This window comes from Cynara cardunculus, assembly GCF_001531365.2.
Source record: "Cynara cardunculus var. scolymus isolate 2C chromosome LG 11, CcrdV1, whole genome shotgun sequence".
Taxonomy (NCBI): Eukaryota; Viridiplantae; Streptophyta; class Magnoliopsida; order Asterales; family Asteraceae; genus Cynara; species Cynara cardunculus.
In genome coordinates this window covers 13247084-13262543 of record NC_037538.1, presented here as the reverse complement: position 1 = coordinate 13262543, position 15460 = coordinate 13247084, and the positions used below count along the sequence as shown (strand labels likewise).

Here is a 15460-nt window from a genome sequence, read left to right as displayed (position 1 = left end):
TTGTAGACAAAGCAACAAACGGCTGTAACGTCGCTTTCCAGCTCACTAAGGCATCTCCAACAGTGACCGCATATCCCGTTAATGACCTCCGTGTGTCAAGGTCAGCTATGTAATCAAAATCTGAAAATCCAGCCACAATGCAATCTTCTTAATCTCCGTTAATGAGACCTACATCAGTTGTACCTTTGAGGTAACGAAAAATACGTTTCATGGCAACCCAATGTTCTTTCCCCGGATAAGCGATGTGCGCGAAACAACTCTAATAGCATGAGCTATGTCAAGTCTAGTACAGTCATGGTCATACATAAGACTTCCTACAACACTTGAATAAGGAACTTTGCTCATATACTCCATCTCAGCCTCTATTTGAGGTGCCAAAGCCACTGATAATCTGAAATTTGCCGATGAAGGTGTGCTCATAGGCTTTGCAAAAGCCATACCAAATCGAGAAAGTATCTTCAAATTGTAACTTTTCTGGGACAAGAAAAGTTTACGTCTAGATCTATCTCGGATAATCTCCATACCGAGAATCTTTTTGAACAGCCCCGAAATCTTTCATGTCAAACTCATAATTAAGGAGCCCTTTTAACTTCTTAATTTCAACCATATCACGAGCCGCTACTAACATATCGTCCACATAAAGTAGCAGATACACATGTGACTCGTCATCACCTTTCTTATTATATATACAACAATCATAAGGGCTTCTACTAAAACCATGACTCACCATAATGTTGTCAAAACTTTTATACCACTGTCTCGGAGATTGCTTTAACTCATGCTGAAGAAATGGAGTTCTTTGAGCCATCTACTTGCAAAGAAGCAATCACAACAAAGGAGGTTGATGTGTGGATAACAACCATGAGTGGAGATGAAATCCTTCACAAGAATAGAACTTGGAAATTAGTGAAGTTACCTCAAGGCAGAAAAGTTGCGACGTGTAAGTGGACCTTTAAGTGGAAAACGGGGCTGCGAGGAGCTGAAAGTGTGAGATACAAGGCCCGTTTGGTGGCTAGAGGTTATAGCCAAGAGCAAGGGGTTGATTATAATGAAATTTCTCGTCGGTGGTGCATCATACATCCATTCAGGTGTTGTTGGCACTAGTAGCACAAGCAAATTTGGAGTTGGAACAAATGGACGTCAAAACGGCTTTCTTACATGGTGAGCTTGAAGAGAAAATCTATATGAGTCAATAGGAGCCTAGGAGGGTTTTGTAGCTCAAGGTAAAGAAAAGTATGTTTCTAAGCTCCAGAAATCGCTTTATTCCAGAGCATCGGCCACCATGTCATCAAAACCATATCGAATTGGCCTACCAACTTGTCTTTGGGGCTTATCTAATGCTATAAATCGAAATTTTGCAGGTTGGTGCTGATTTTCGGGCACAACAGGTTTAGTTTGAGGCAAGTTACTCTGCTGTCCAACATTATTCTCGCCTTCATCGGGACCATTTAACTCGTACTCCACCTGTTCCGACACACTCTCCTCTTGAGCACTTGGAGTAATGAATACCTCACGCCACGTAACATACTCTCCTCATCAAACAATACATCACAACTGAGAATCACCTTTTCTTTTATCAAGAGACCAAAATCTGTAGCCCTTTACTCCAATTCCGTATCCCATAAACAACCCCTTCTTTGAACTTGGTTCCATTTTCCTTCACTAACATGGTAGTATGAAGGACAACCAAATATTCTTAAGCCCGTTCAATCGGCCGACTTACTGGATCACACCTCAATAGGAGTGTTACAATCAATTGCCGCAGCCGGGGTATCTATTCACCAAGTAGCAAACTGTGTTTAACGCTTGTCCAAAAACTTCTAGTCAACCCTGCACTCGACAGCACACATCTCACTCTTTCCAGCAGCGTTTGATTCATCCTTTCGGCTACTCTATTCTGCTGTGGAGTGTGCCTAACCGTCCGGTGCCTTGTATTTCCTTCATCTTTACAAAACCGATCAAACTCGCTTGAACAAAACTCCAATCTGTTGTCCGTTCGCAGCTACTGTATCTTCTTCCCAACTTGATTTTCAATGAAAACTTTCCAATCTTTAAACTTCTCAAACGACTCACTCTTATGCTTCATGACGAATACTCAAGTCATCCTAGAGTAGTTGTCAATAATTGAGAGGAAGTAACGATCACCACCAAGTGAAGGAACTTGCGAGGGACCCCAACAATAATGTGAAGGTAATCTAAAGTCGACTTGGTTGTATGGACAACTTCTGAAACTCTCTTCTTTGTTTTCCAAAGATGCAATGCTCACAAAAGCCCAATTCAGCAACTCTATGACCTCCAAGAAGTCCTTTCTTGCAGAGAATTACCATGCCTTTCTCACTAACATGCTGTAGCCTCATGTGCCATAGACGTGTCAAATCTGACTCATTCTCTACACGATTCAGGGCTGGTGCTGCTGATCCAACAACCATGCTACCTTCAAGCACATACAAGGTACCTCTCTTGGCTTCTTTCATCACTACTAATGCACCCTTAGTGACCCGAATTACAACACCACCGGTGTACTTGAAGCCTTTTGAGTCAAACACGCCCAAAGAGATTTAAGTTTTTCTTCAACCCGGGTACATGACGAACATCTGTTAGAGTTCTCACTGTCCCATCATGCATTTTAATGCTCACCGATCCAATTCCAACAACATTGCACGACATCTCATTTCCCGTCAAGACATTTCCGGTTGCAATCTTATTATAGGTGTTGAACCTATCCTTATGTGGTGTCATGTGAAATGTACATGCGGAATCAAGAATCCATACCTCTAACCGACTATTGCAATCAACCACCAAGAGTACCACATCAGCCTCCGAACACGAATCAACTTTTGCTACAGCAGTGGATCCTTTTGTCTTCAGTTTTGGACACTCATTTTCCCAATGACCCAAATCTTTACAATAGTGGCATCCATCCCTTAGGTTTCCACTTGGACCTCTAGGTTTCGATCTTGATCGGCCTCTACTTTTCCACTTCCCTTTTCCTTTCTCTCTACCTCTGTCTCTATCTCCGTTTACCACCGACAAGCCTACTGATTGGCTTTCAGAACTACTTCCTGAAGCTTTATGGCGCAATTCTCGTGAGTGCAAGCTTGAACGAACTTCTTCCATAGTAATTTGTCTCTACCAACAATGAATGAGTTGACACGATTTTCATATGAAATGGGCAACGAAACAAGTAAGATGAAGGCGGCATCCTCATCTTCAATCTTGATTTCAACATTCTTCAAATCCATAAGAATGGAGTTTAACTAGTCAAGATGTTCCTTCAAAGGCATTCCCTCCTTTATTCGTAGTGAGAATAACCTTTGCTTTAACAACTTGTTCGTTAAGGACTTGATCATGTAGGGACTCTCTAGTTTCAACCATAAAGACGCAACAGTCTCCTCCTCGGCAACTTCATAAATCACCTCATCCACCAAAGACAACAAGATGGTAGAGTGAGCCTTCTCATCTTGTTGTGCAAACTCAGATTCAGCCATATCTTTAGGCCTTTCACCTGCCAAGGGAATCCAGATGCCTTGTTGTTTTAGGAGAGCTCTCAGTTTAATTCTCCATAAGCTCATCATTTGTGGAGGCATTTTCTGAAATCTTGAGAAGAACTATGGTACAAGGTTCAATGTTGAGAAATCAAGAACAAATATCCATACTAATCTTCAATTGAGTCGGCAATTTCTAAATTGGCCGTCCAAAATGGGCAATCCAAAAATTGATCCCAAAAAAATCGACCATTCAAGAAATCAAAACATCAAGCTTGATTGCTCGTCATAAGTCGATACCTCCAATTGAGCACCCAACAACAAAATTGATTGTAGAAGAATCAATTTAGACCGATGAATTTTAGAAATTGATTGTTGTTGCCGATTCCTCAAATTGACTGCTGAATCCGTCAATTTACACCATCGATTTCCAAAATCGAGAAGCTCCACTTTGTAGGCACTGTAGTTGGATCTATTTGGTAAAATTGTATGATCTAGAGTTGTATGATTTAGAGGTGGTTCGTATGAAGTCCTAAATGAAAAAAATGATTGTTTGTCAAGTGTTGTAAATGGACATTGTAAATAACATACAATTATAGTTTAGCCATCCGTCATTAAACTAATGATTGTTGGAACACTGATTAGAATTATCAGAAAATTATAATCTAAATGAAGATGTTATAAGAGAAATATTAAATATTTTATTAGTAGTTACAAAATTCGTCAATTTGGGGTCAAATACGATAGTAGTTGTTTGAGATGGCTTTTACTTATATAATGCACATGGCACACATACAAGTAAACCATAACAAATCTTATTATAGTCATAATTAATAAATTAATGAAACAAATATAAAGTAATAAAATTATTGGATTCATAGTTGTACATAGTTGTTAAAAGCACGCCTGAGACGCGATTAGGCTCTGAGGCTCATATGGCTCAAGGTCTTGGGATTTTTTAAAGCCGAGGCTTGGCATATTCACGAGGCTCACCAAGGTGCTGATGCGCCTTGTGGGCCTAGGTGCGCCTCATAAAGAGTTACTAAATACCTAGTCAAACCCTAATATTAATTAAGTTCTCTCATCTTCTCATCTCCTAGACTACTTAAAAAAGAGTTATTAAATAGATAGTCAAACCCTAATATTAAATACCTGAACCCTAGAACTTTAGGCCCCCTTTTCTATAAATACACAGACCTTAAAACTTTTTCGATCACGGCTCACGCTTTAAACATTTCTCCCTTCTGCCTCTATTGAAGTACTGTTGGTTGCTGCATTGGAGGCTTTGCCGCATATTTGAGTTGTTACAACTGTGTGTGTGTTTCTCTCTCTCTCTCTCTCTCTATATATATATATATATATATATATATAAATATATATATATATATATAAATATATATATATATAAATATATATATATATATATATATTATTTTTGATAAGATGTGCCTCACATTTTTTAGGCCGGCGCCTTTTGCTTGCGCCTCGGGCCTAGTCCCCAGGACCCATTTGCGCCTAAGTTCGCGTTGAGCCTTTAACAACTTTGGTTTTGTAGTATATGGAGAGGGGATGAAAGGTTTAAAAGTGGGTTGGATTGGTGTTATGGGGGTTGATGAAAATGAGAAAGAAGAAGGGTAACATAGGAAAAAAGGAATGATAAATGGTATAACATTCCATTTGGTCCTTAGCCAAACGTCATCCACATATGACAGATAAGATGATGGTTCAAGCAATCAAACACCCACTAAGCTATAAAGATGCACTCCAAAGATTTGGGATTGAACTTAGCTCCTTTGGATGGACACAATTAAAAGTCACCAAGGAGTCATGAAAAAGTGGATTAGAAGGATATCATGTCTTCTTTCTATGCCCCAACTGGATAAACTATGAGATTTCTCACTATTCGTATGAAAATCGTAATATATTCGGCCTCTTCCTAGAGGACACCTGTTCAAGTCCCCCAGTTCCTCCAAGGCCGTTGTCGATTTTCTTGGTTGTTCTTAGGGCCCATGGGATTAGTCGAGTTGCACACAAGTTGGCCCTAACACCCAAGATTAACAAGAAAAATGGATATAATCGTCATATAGATAAAATTAAGAAGATGGTTGGTAGATATAAAGGGTTGTGTTTGTGTTTCCTTCTTTGTTATAACCCACTTTCGTTGTCTTTGTTTATGCTAACTGTTACTGTTCATGTTGCTTGTTGGCTGACACTCAACACTTCTTTTCTTGTTTCTTTTTGGTTTACAAGCCAAGGATCTTCTTGGAAACAACCTCCTTACCCCTTGTGGTAGAAAGGTCTATATACAGGGTTTGTTTATGTAGGGTTTATATCAACAAGTAACCTTCTAAAACGCAGCAGAAAATTAAAATTAGGTTACTTTAAATGAATCCGAACAAACCATAGGGTGTTTAGAATATTAAAGAAATCCTATCCGTATTAAAGTTAAAATTATCGTAGAAATAAAGAAACCCCATCCCTATCCAGTGACATATTTAAATGAATCTAAACAAACCATAGGGTGTTTAGAATTTTACCTTTGAGATTTGTATTAGGTTCTGATGGAGCACTAGAAACCAAGTTACGTTTCCTCTATGTAGATCCACATATGAACACCCTAGGCCTCGACAAGGTGCTAGCCTGAAAACACTAGATTTCTAGTATGTGTTTAACAGGAAAAATAGGTTTCTTTTCTGTTTTTCTCTGATAATCTCTAAATCTAAAAAGATTGATTAACCTTTTAGGCTTAGGCCTATCACCTTATTTACAAGTGGCCATTGGATAGATAGACCATAATCCCCAAACTTGGGCCGAACGTATCATAACCCATAAGCCCCTAAAGCCTAAATAAAGGTTTTACTTTATTAATCATAATAAAATTATATATAAGTACATTTACACATCAAACCCTGTAATTATCGTAATTACACTCTTAACACATACTTTTGTTATTCTGATAGAATAACTATTTAATAATCAACATGATATATTCGGGTTTCTGGTTATCCAAAAACCATATCGTAAGATATGTATTCTTTGTGTGCGACCCTATAGGTTTACATACTCCTTGGCAATATTAGAAGGCTGTTTGGCAATTGATGAATGGTTGGGTGCAGGATGATTAAGTGGTTATAATGATTAAAGGCTCTTATGATATAGTGCAAAATGAAATATGGTTGTTTGGTAATTGTTCAGAATGAAATTAGGGCGCTGAATGGTTCAGGGAGGCCCAAGATACAAAATCAATCAGAGGGATTTAGAACCATTAAGAGGTAACACTTTTTTTTGCCAAACAAGATTCACCTCTTCAGCCCCTTAGTGTGTGACACGTGTTGTGGGAATGTAAAAACTTACAGTTTCGTTTTGGTAAATTAGATAGCATATTATCATAGATGAAGTTCGAAGGATAATAGGAGCTAGAGGGGATGTCAACACATTGGACGAAAGATGGTGTGAATGTAGTTATATGACACAAGAGTAGCTATAAAGATGCATTCCATAGGTTTTGGACTCTAATGTTGCTTCTTGGGACGTATCCTAAAAAAGCTAAGCACATTGAAAAGTCACTCAAGAGTCTTGAAGAAATGGAATCGAAGGTTATAAAATAGGTGAGGTATACATTAAGAATGAATGCATGCATTCACTTGATAAGGAAATTGGTAGTCAACACCGTGTCACTCTTCCCACAAAAAAATTGTCTCTACATTGCAACGAATAAGAAATATGTGGGCATCAAAGTAGATACAAGCTTTTACATCGAGCAACATTTTTCTTCTAAAGCATGTTTGCAGTAAGTTTTGATGCAACCTTGCAGGCTACCATAATCAAGCCATAAACTTATAAAATAGTTGTTTGTAAATAATATGTTGAGTAGTCACTATGAAAGATTCAGATAGAAGTAAAATTGACTTGACTAAAAAACACAGACTTGATTAAGGAACACAATATATTTACCTAACCAAAAGACTAGCATAGTAACTCAAAAATTTGGTCTCAAGTGCTCGAAAATAGGGTCGCCATGGCCAGAAATAAGCTTCTCTAATACTAGCATTACAAAAGTGTGCCACCGGAATCTATGAGATGTCCAATCAATGAAGCCCATGACTTCTATACCTCTAACTTCTGGAAAAACAAAATAAGGAAAGAAAAAGGTCATAGAATAGTTCAAATTGCATGTAATTTGTCCAACTAATACAATGATATTTTAGATGGATGACACATAAAAAAGAGCGAGGTCTTGTTTTACTTATATGCATGTCGCCAAGTCCTTCTATGAGATGGTAGGAGTGTAGGACTTACCGGCACATCAAGTGATAAGTTGTGCACCATACCAAGGCAAGATGATGTCAGACATACCTGAAAATGCTATATAGGCACTAGCGGAGGATGTCGTTTTTTTTAGAATGCAAGACCCTAAGGCTAGATATCTTCATCATTTGGGGTTCCTCAAAAATCAACTCAACGAGGACCAAGTGGAAGTTGAGAAAGAGGGCCCTCCTTTGGCTTTAGGCAATCAAACTTCATGTGAGACTTATAGTTCACGAATCTCCTAATTATTTCAAAGCAGCTAGAAATAGATTCTTTAACCAGAAAGAATTCCAGAAGTTTTCACAACTCAATCATAGATGATGGAATCATCAAAGATTTGACCTTTCGAATTCCATCTGTATCACTAGAGACCCAGAAAACGAAGAGAAGATGTGTACAAACGAGATATGCAGCAACAAAAAGGAAAAAGGATTGCACAAAGGAACTCCTAAACGTTAGTCAGATGTGTTGATATCAATTGTGACTTATTATTTCAATGAATCAGTTCTTCAGATAGAAGAAGATTAGGGAACACTTGCTCGGAATTTCACTTATCAGATTCTGTTGTGGAAGACAATAATTTTTTTATGGCTTTGCATCTTTTTAGGCTGAGGCAGGGATAGATTACAAGAACTTGATGGTTGGGAACATTGATTGGTAATATACTTGTACCAATCCTTAGTAGTACCAGTCACCAAAAAAAATGAACGTGTTGAATAAATGAAATGTGAATTCTTTTGTCAAAGGTTGTTCCCATGTTTACACAATAGGGCTCTAACATGGAAGATAACGTGCAAATGCTCGCAAAGGGTCTTTGTTGCTTACAATTTATGGTCCTTGACAAAAAATCAGATTCCATGGCTGACATGATGCCTCAAGAATTCCATTTCGTCAGCATCCCATTTATTGGTCATAGAAGTGGGACGATTGCTTAGATAGCGTCTCTTCATGAGTTATAACCATCGAATTGAGTTGGAATCAGTCAAACTTTGTGGGTAAGTTGGTTCTGCATTACGGGTCAACATTATGTTTGGTTATTGGATGGCTTCAAACTTTTGTCTAATATCAAAACATTATCTTCTGCGGAGGTGGTTATTATGGCAGTTAATCGTGGGTTTAAGTTGGGAGTTCTTGCTACAGATGTTTAAGTTGACCTGCATTACGCTTTTAACAAATGAGTTTTTGTCTACATGGAGAAGTTATCATGTTTCTAGGAACATATCTGTAATTTTCCTCTCATGAATAGTCATTTGGCCCAAGTGTATGACATTTTATGATCATTGATGTTGTATTTGTCTTTTATGTTTTTGAACTGTTGTGCTTACGACTAACATAAATGTTGCTGTTGAAATCTTGCAGGATAGAAGCGGTTGGTTCCGGCGACTTGTAAGTATTCTTCTTATACTTTGTACAATGTCCTATCATTCCATGACAAGCTTCTTTTCTTTTCATATCTGCTTAATTCTGTACTTATTCTTTAGCTCATTAGTATGTTATTTAACTGGTGATTCATTTTCCGTCTTGTTTCCAACCATTTATTTGGATGTATCGACTACCAAATGGTGTTATTCTATGTCACAAGAATTTCCCATGAGGAACTCACCTGCCTTTTTTCTGAACAATTGCTAAACAGCTTATTTTCCATCCATCTTTTTCTCCCTCTGGTTATTTCCGTTCAGTTCTCTCTTCTTCCTTTTTAATATGGCCACTTAGATGATATGATCTTGGAAGTTCGTATTTCACCCCTGGACCACTTTGAAAGTAGTTTGCTTGCTATAAATTTGGTATCATTTAGATCCTTCGAAAGCTTTAATGTAAAACTTTCTTGTTAGGTACAGAAGTTGGATAAGAAAAGCATAAAACTGTATAAGGTTAAATGAAGATGGAAAAGAAGAATCTAATTTGTCAATCTTCATCAATTTTACTCTTGTCTTGACATTTAGCTTCAATATATCACTGCTTACCACTTATCTAAACTTTTGATTTGGTATTTTTTTTCATCTAGCCTTGGGAGGAAAGATTGAAGAATGCATATGATCAAGGAACAGCGGTCCTGCTCTATAATGTGGATCCAAATTATACTTCCGGAGAAGTTGAGGTATATGTCATTTCAATAACGCAATGGACTATGTCGCTTTCATGTGTGCAAAAACTTTTTTCCAACTGTCTTCTATCTGACTTTGTGTTATAGTTTTGGGTAGAGTATGACTATGAACCATCCATCTTCGCAAAGAACGTGGAATGTATTGTCTTGCTAAAATATTGAAGGATAAGTTTGATTGTTTCTACCTCAATAGACAACATGTATAAAAGATGTGTGTAGCTAAATCTGAATGACAAGCCGGTTAGGCCAACATTAATATCAAAGGATGCCTTTTGTGCCCCAAAACCCTTGGGAGTTCATCACGTTATGTTTGTTTCCACCATTCTTAAATTTCTTTTGGTTTCATTTGAGCCTTCGCCTAGTAGTTTGGAATAAAAAGTTTTTACTTGGATGTTGAAAACTAATTTGAATATCCAACTTCTACACTTGTATTTGTTTTTCTTCAATGTATAAAATATCCAGTGTATCTGATTGAACACCTCTTGTTAACAATTCTACCTGGTCATCAAAGAAACCCAATTCTGAAAAATCTGTTCAAGACCGATGATCATATGTTTGACAATTCAACCTGGTCCTCAAGTGTGTTTTTCTACAGCTTAGCCTTTGACCCATAAGTGTGAAAGTTAAGCACAATGTGCTTCTACTCTGGGCAGTTAATTGCGTGTTATAGCGGCTAGCGGTCATTTGGGAAATAGCGGTCTGCAAATAGTGGTACTGCAAGTTCCGACACTAGACACTGATATTTGATCTGAAATAGTGGTCGATAATAGCGCTATTCTTTGCCTGGTCTTTTTTGTTCTTGTTTTTGGGCTATTTAAAGTGGGCTGTTTTGTTTGAGACCAAGTTACTTCTATTTGACCCACAGCTTAAGATGTCGATTTGACCCAGACTTTAAGACTTTTATTAGGTTGAAACTTAAAAGATCTCGATAATTCCAATTCCAGACCAATTTTGTATATATAAGCAACGCCACTAGGATCACTTATCCCCAGACTCTAATTCAATCTACGATTCTACCCCTCAATCAACTCCTCTCCGCTCTCCAGACTCTACCAGCAACATTACTCTGATGTTTTCACCCATTGTCCCATACTCCTATTTATTGTTTTATTTTTTCAATTTATGAACATAATTGGATAGCTCTGGTTTATTATTTTATTTTTATAGGGCAGTAGTTACCAAGTAGTTTAGCAAGGTTAGCTCATCTAGTCGTTTATGAGCTTTATAAACTCTATTACTATGTTGCTTGTGTGGCTTGAATTGTTTGACTTGATATGTATTAGGCATAGAATATATTAAGCTTTATATATATATATTCAATTTATTTTATGAACGTAGTTCTTTTACTGTTATACCATCGCGAAAACCGCAATTTCAAATCACGGTCCCGACCACGATTTCCGCTAACGACCACGTTAACTGCGTAACCTCTACTCTTTTTTTAGAAGTATATTTCATTCTCCGTTAATGTTGTTTGATTGAAAAATTAGCTTTTGTCAACGAATGGTTTGTCATTGACTTCAATAATTTTTACATAAAATAAAAATATGTTTCATATAATTTTTCATAACGGGTCGATAGTGTTCTGACCATGGGTGACTAAATGCCTCTTCTGACGTACGTAGGATGAACTGAATTCTCAACCATATTGCAACTGAAATAGACCTGATTGCTACTGAGATTCGTTTTATGTAGTTTTTAGCAAGAACCCTGCATATCCACTAGAAGGTCCATGAATCCATGTGGATGTTCCTGCCTTCCTGGAAAATCGTTGAAGGCATGTGCTGAAAGCCAATTTTAGATGCTCACAGATATTTCTTTTACCCAATTCCTGACAAGCCGTGGTTAAATAATCAGGATAAACACAACTGATATATAGCAATGCTGGTGAGGTTAACAGTAGTAGTGTAGCTAATGAAATCATGAATTTATGATGTCTCTTTTTCATACCAGCAATTGTGTTATGGTTTTCAATGTATTTAATCAACACCACCATTTTTCAAAAACGAATTTTGATACATCCAATGATCTCAGGCTTAAAAGTTAAATGTAATGAGCTAATGGTGCTGCCAGTATCATCTGTTTGTTTTTTCTTTCTACACTAATAACATGCTGAGATGAGATTTTTTTCGAGAGTTATCCCTGATGTCTGCGATGGGTGACTATCAGAGCTTCAGTGTCTTTATTTTGGTTGGTTTTACCCCTGATGCCTATCATAGGAGAAGCAACGGATCCATATGAAAGTAGGATCTGGGATGCACACAATTATTTTCTTTCTGGGTTTCCATTGCTCTAAGTGCATCAAAAGATTACTTCACTCTGTTCTCCTTCTCTGGAGTTGTGGAAGTGTTTTTGTGAATGCTTTGAAATATATCTGTATGAGTTGTTCTATAAGGGCCGTGTTGACGATTATATCGTATTACTACAAACAGAAAAAAATGAGTTTGACTGCTTTAATTTGTTTTTCAGGATATAATTTGGCATGCTTTAACGGAAAATTGTGAAGCAAAGATTCTACAGCGCACTGCAGTATCTAGCCCACATTATGGTACATTTTGGATGAAAATAGTTGGGAAATGAAGTTGGAGACATTTACATTATGTCTATTTGTCTTTCACGTGTTACAGAAACTTAAAATTTTTAAACTTTCATGTGTAGGTCAAGCTCTCATTTTACTTAAGACGAAGGAAGCAGCACAGAGGGTTCTTGCAAAATTGGACGAGGAATGCTTAATGTTATCGAATGGGAGGTAAATTTCCACGTCCATCAGTTTTCTAAACCTACAGATAGTACACATATTAATTATTTTGTTTGGAACAAATAGTATACGTGTTGGCATGCATGAGCTATTTCCAGTAAGTCATGCTATAGCATTCATTTTTATCTTTCTAGTCTAAACTGGCACTACATTTGGTAAGTGTTTAAACTAGTATTTTAAACAAATAGTGTTTTCATATCAAATATTATTTAAATAGTTTCAGAGATATTATTATAGCGTTTTTTGTCATATTTGATATTATTATCTCAAACTTGTTGTGGCTTATGATGGTTAAACATGATAACAAAAGAAGTGCAGAGTATTCAAAACAAAAGCCAAGAGAATCTGGGAAAATGGCAGGATCTATGCTGACCAATAATATAGGACGAAAGAGATGGTAAAGGTCAATAACTGATATGCTAAACTAATGATTGCAAAACAAAGATGACGGATTTATTTACATCTCTCTTAGATGTTGGGTTCTTTTATCGTAATCAAGGTATTGCAAAAGTATGGCTTCAACAAGTTTGAGATAAAACAAAAGACTAAGGTCATTAGTAGAATGAAATCTATCACCCTGAAAGGCTTTAACTTTAATAATACCCTCAAGGGGCTTCATACTTTTATTTAGTGATATAAATGTTGGTTTCTTTTCATATCGAGTTCTTGGACACAAATTGCTATTGGATAAGGAATGGTTGAACCTCTAATCACCTTTTGGAATGATTTAGATTCAAAATCTAAAGTGATAGCAACAGTTATTGGATGATTACAGTTCTTATAGCTCTAATCAGTGCAGCATAACCAAAATTCTGGAAACGATGCATTTATAGGATATAATGTTAATTGGGTTTGCGTGTAGATATGCTGATTTATCATAATTGAGTGCATTACATGGATTTTAGCCAGCAACACCTTTTTCTGTAATTAAAGAATTGCAGTCTATTATGATTGTGACAGTTCATAGAAAATAACGATTCTGTCAGTGTAATGTTTTGACTTCATAGTCTGCAAGTTGAATGATCTAATTTGAAGTTCTTTTTCTTATTTCTTTATTTATTATTTTGCTAATGATGCTTTTTGTCATTATTTTTTTCTTTTTTGCTCATTGCAAGTTGATCTGCATTTTTTTTCGCAGGCCTCTTGTTGCTATCACTTGTCCTCCTATCTTAGTAAGGAAAAATTCCAACTTTTTTGGTCACCTTGCCATTGATAAACTGAAACTTCAAAATCAACGAGAAATGGTACCATCTCTCTCTCTCTCTATCATCTCTCTCACACACACATTCATGCACATGTGCATGAGTGCTTCTTATCTGTTTGTTATTCAGGTCTTCTATTTGTCAACTCATTATTTATCCATCCTCCAGGATGAAGCTGTATCCACGTCACATTTTTCGCAACCAAATACTATCGAATATGACATGGCCATGGAGTGGTCTTTACTACAATCACGGTCCAAGAAATGGTGGGAGATGATTCACAAGGTAGAACTACTTCATGTCATCTACACATACCAAATGTTGTCAAGAGTGTCGGCTGTTCTTGCTTTTTTTTTCTTTCCTTAGTTGAACTCTTCACTTTTGTTCTGTTTTAGCAACAAGGAGATGAACTGAGAAAAGTTAAGACTGCCCTTGTGAAAAAATGAGTGAAGTTTCATGGAGTTGCTGCAAAGGAAGAGGTTATCTGTTCATAGTTTTCACCACCATCGCAATCTTGCATGAAATACTTTTCAGGTATGCTGTGTAGACTGATTACATATTAATTTCCCGAGCACTTGAGATTCTATGTTATTTCTTGTTTCTGTTTTAACGTTAGAACACTAGCAAAGAGATGTATCCTTCTAAAAAGAATTCAACTTATTTAAGATATTATGTGAATCAATATACTTAATTACTTAGATCTATACAACTGATTACCTGATCATTCTCATATTCCCATTTCCGTTCCTTAAATCGAACAAAGCCCCCCCCCCCCCAAAAAAAATTGTTTCTTGCATTGTAGGCTGCTGTTTTCTTGTTTTCTTGTTTTCATGTTCCTTGGGTCATTTAGTATAGAAACCTTAATAAAATTTTAATTTAAATCCATGACCTTCTAGCCTATTTAAGAAAAAAACAGCTTCGAACTCATTACATCGTCAATTTAATTAGAATTTCGTTTAAGGTTGTATACCTATATATACCCATGTTGCTTTGGGTCCTTTGGTGAAATGACCTTATGACCTTCTGACATGTTTGAGGATGACGCTGCTTAACTAAAAATTATCATTTCCATACACAAGATTGCCTAGAAACTTGTTAAGTCATTGATTTAGGAAAAACGCTTGCCTAGAGGTCATTTAGCTAAATGCCCCCTGTCCGTTTTATCAGCTTTCAATATTATCAATGGCAACTATGCATGAGTTTGGGCTTATGAACGATTGTTTGCTCTGCAGAAAAGCGGTACATTGTACAATGCCACCTTAACGGAGCCACAGATCGGTTTTCCCTCGTTTCGTGCTGGTAGTTCTGTATTGTAGCCAACTCGACTCATGAAATCAGCTGTTCTTTATGGATCTTTGTTGAATCCTTGCGGGTTTTTTGAGATCCAGAAATATCATCATAGATTTTGGTACCATTTGAGGTTGAAGTCCTCCAGTTTTATAATGTTTCATCTTCATTGTCTTTCCAATTAGTTTCTAGTAATTCCAAGAATTATGGAGGAACTCTAATTGCATTTCTAAAGAATCATGGGTTGATGAAAATGAACTCCGGGTTGAACTCAACACCCGACCTGATTCGTCTTTGAAGATGCGGCCATTGAGAA

The 15460-nt window shown here is 36.9% G+C and overlaps 1 protein-coding gene across 3 annotated transcripts in view; it reads left to right on the top strand.

Annotated features, from left to right (window-relative positions):
* The window catches only part of LOC112521210 (protein ANTI-SILENCING 1), a 32314-nt gene extending 16854 nt beyond the window's left edge, over nucleotides 1-15460 (top strand). For all 3 annotated transcript variants that reach the window (XM_025129935.1, XM_025129932.1, XM_025129934.1), the window contains exons 5-12: nucleotides 9153-9179; nucleotides 9799-9891; nucleotides 12367-12445; nucleotides 12556-12646; nucleotides 13794-13899; nucleotides 14026-14142; nucleotides 14253-14391; nucleotides 15090-15460. In XM_025129935.1, coding sequence (XP_024985703.1) covers nucleotides 9153-9179; nucleotides 9799-9891; nucleotides 12367-12445; nucleotides 12556-12646; nucleotides 13794-13899; nucleotides 14026-14142; nucleotides 14253-14303 — 564 coding nt within the window. In that variant the 3' untranslated portion in view covers nucleotides 14304-14391; nucleotides 15090-15460. The remainder of the gene's footprint in view (nucleotides 1-9152; nucleotides 9180-9798; nucleotides 9892-12366; nucleotides 12446-12555; nucleotides 12647-13793; nucleotides 13900-14025; nucleotides 14143-14252; nucleotides 14392-15089) is intronic.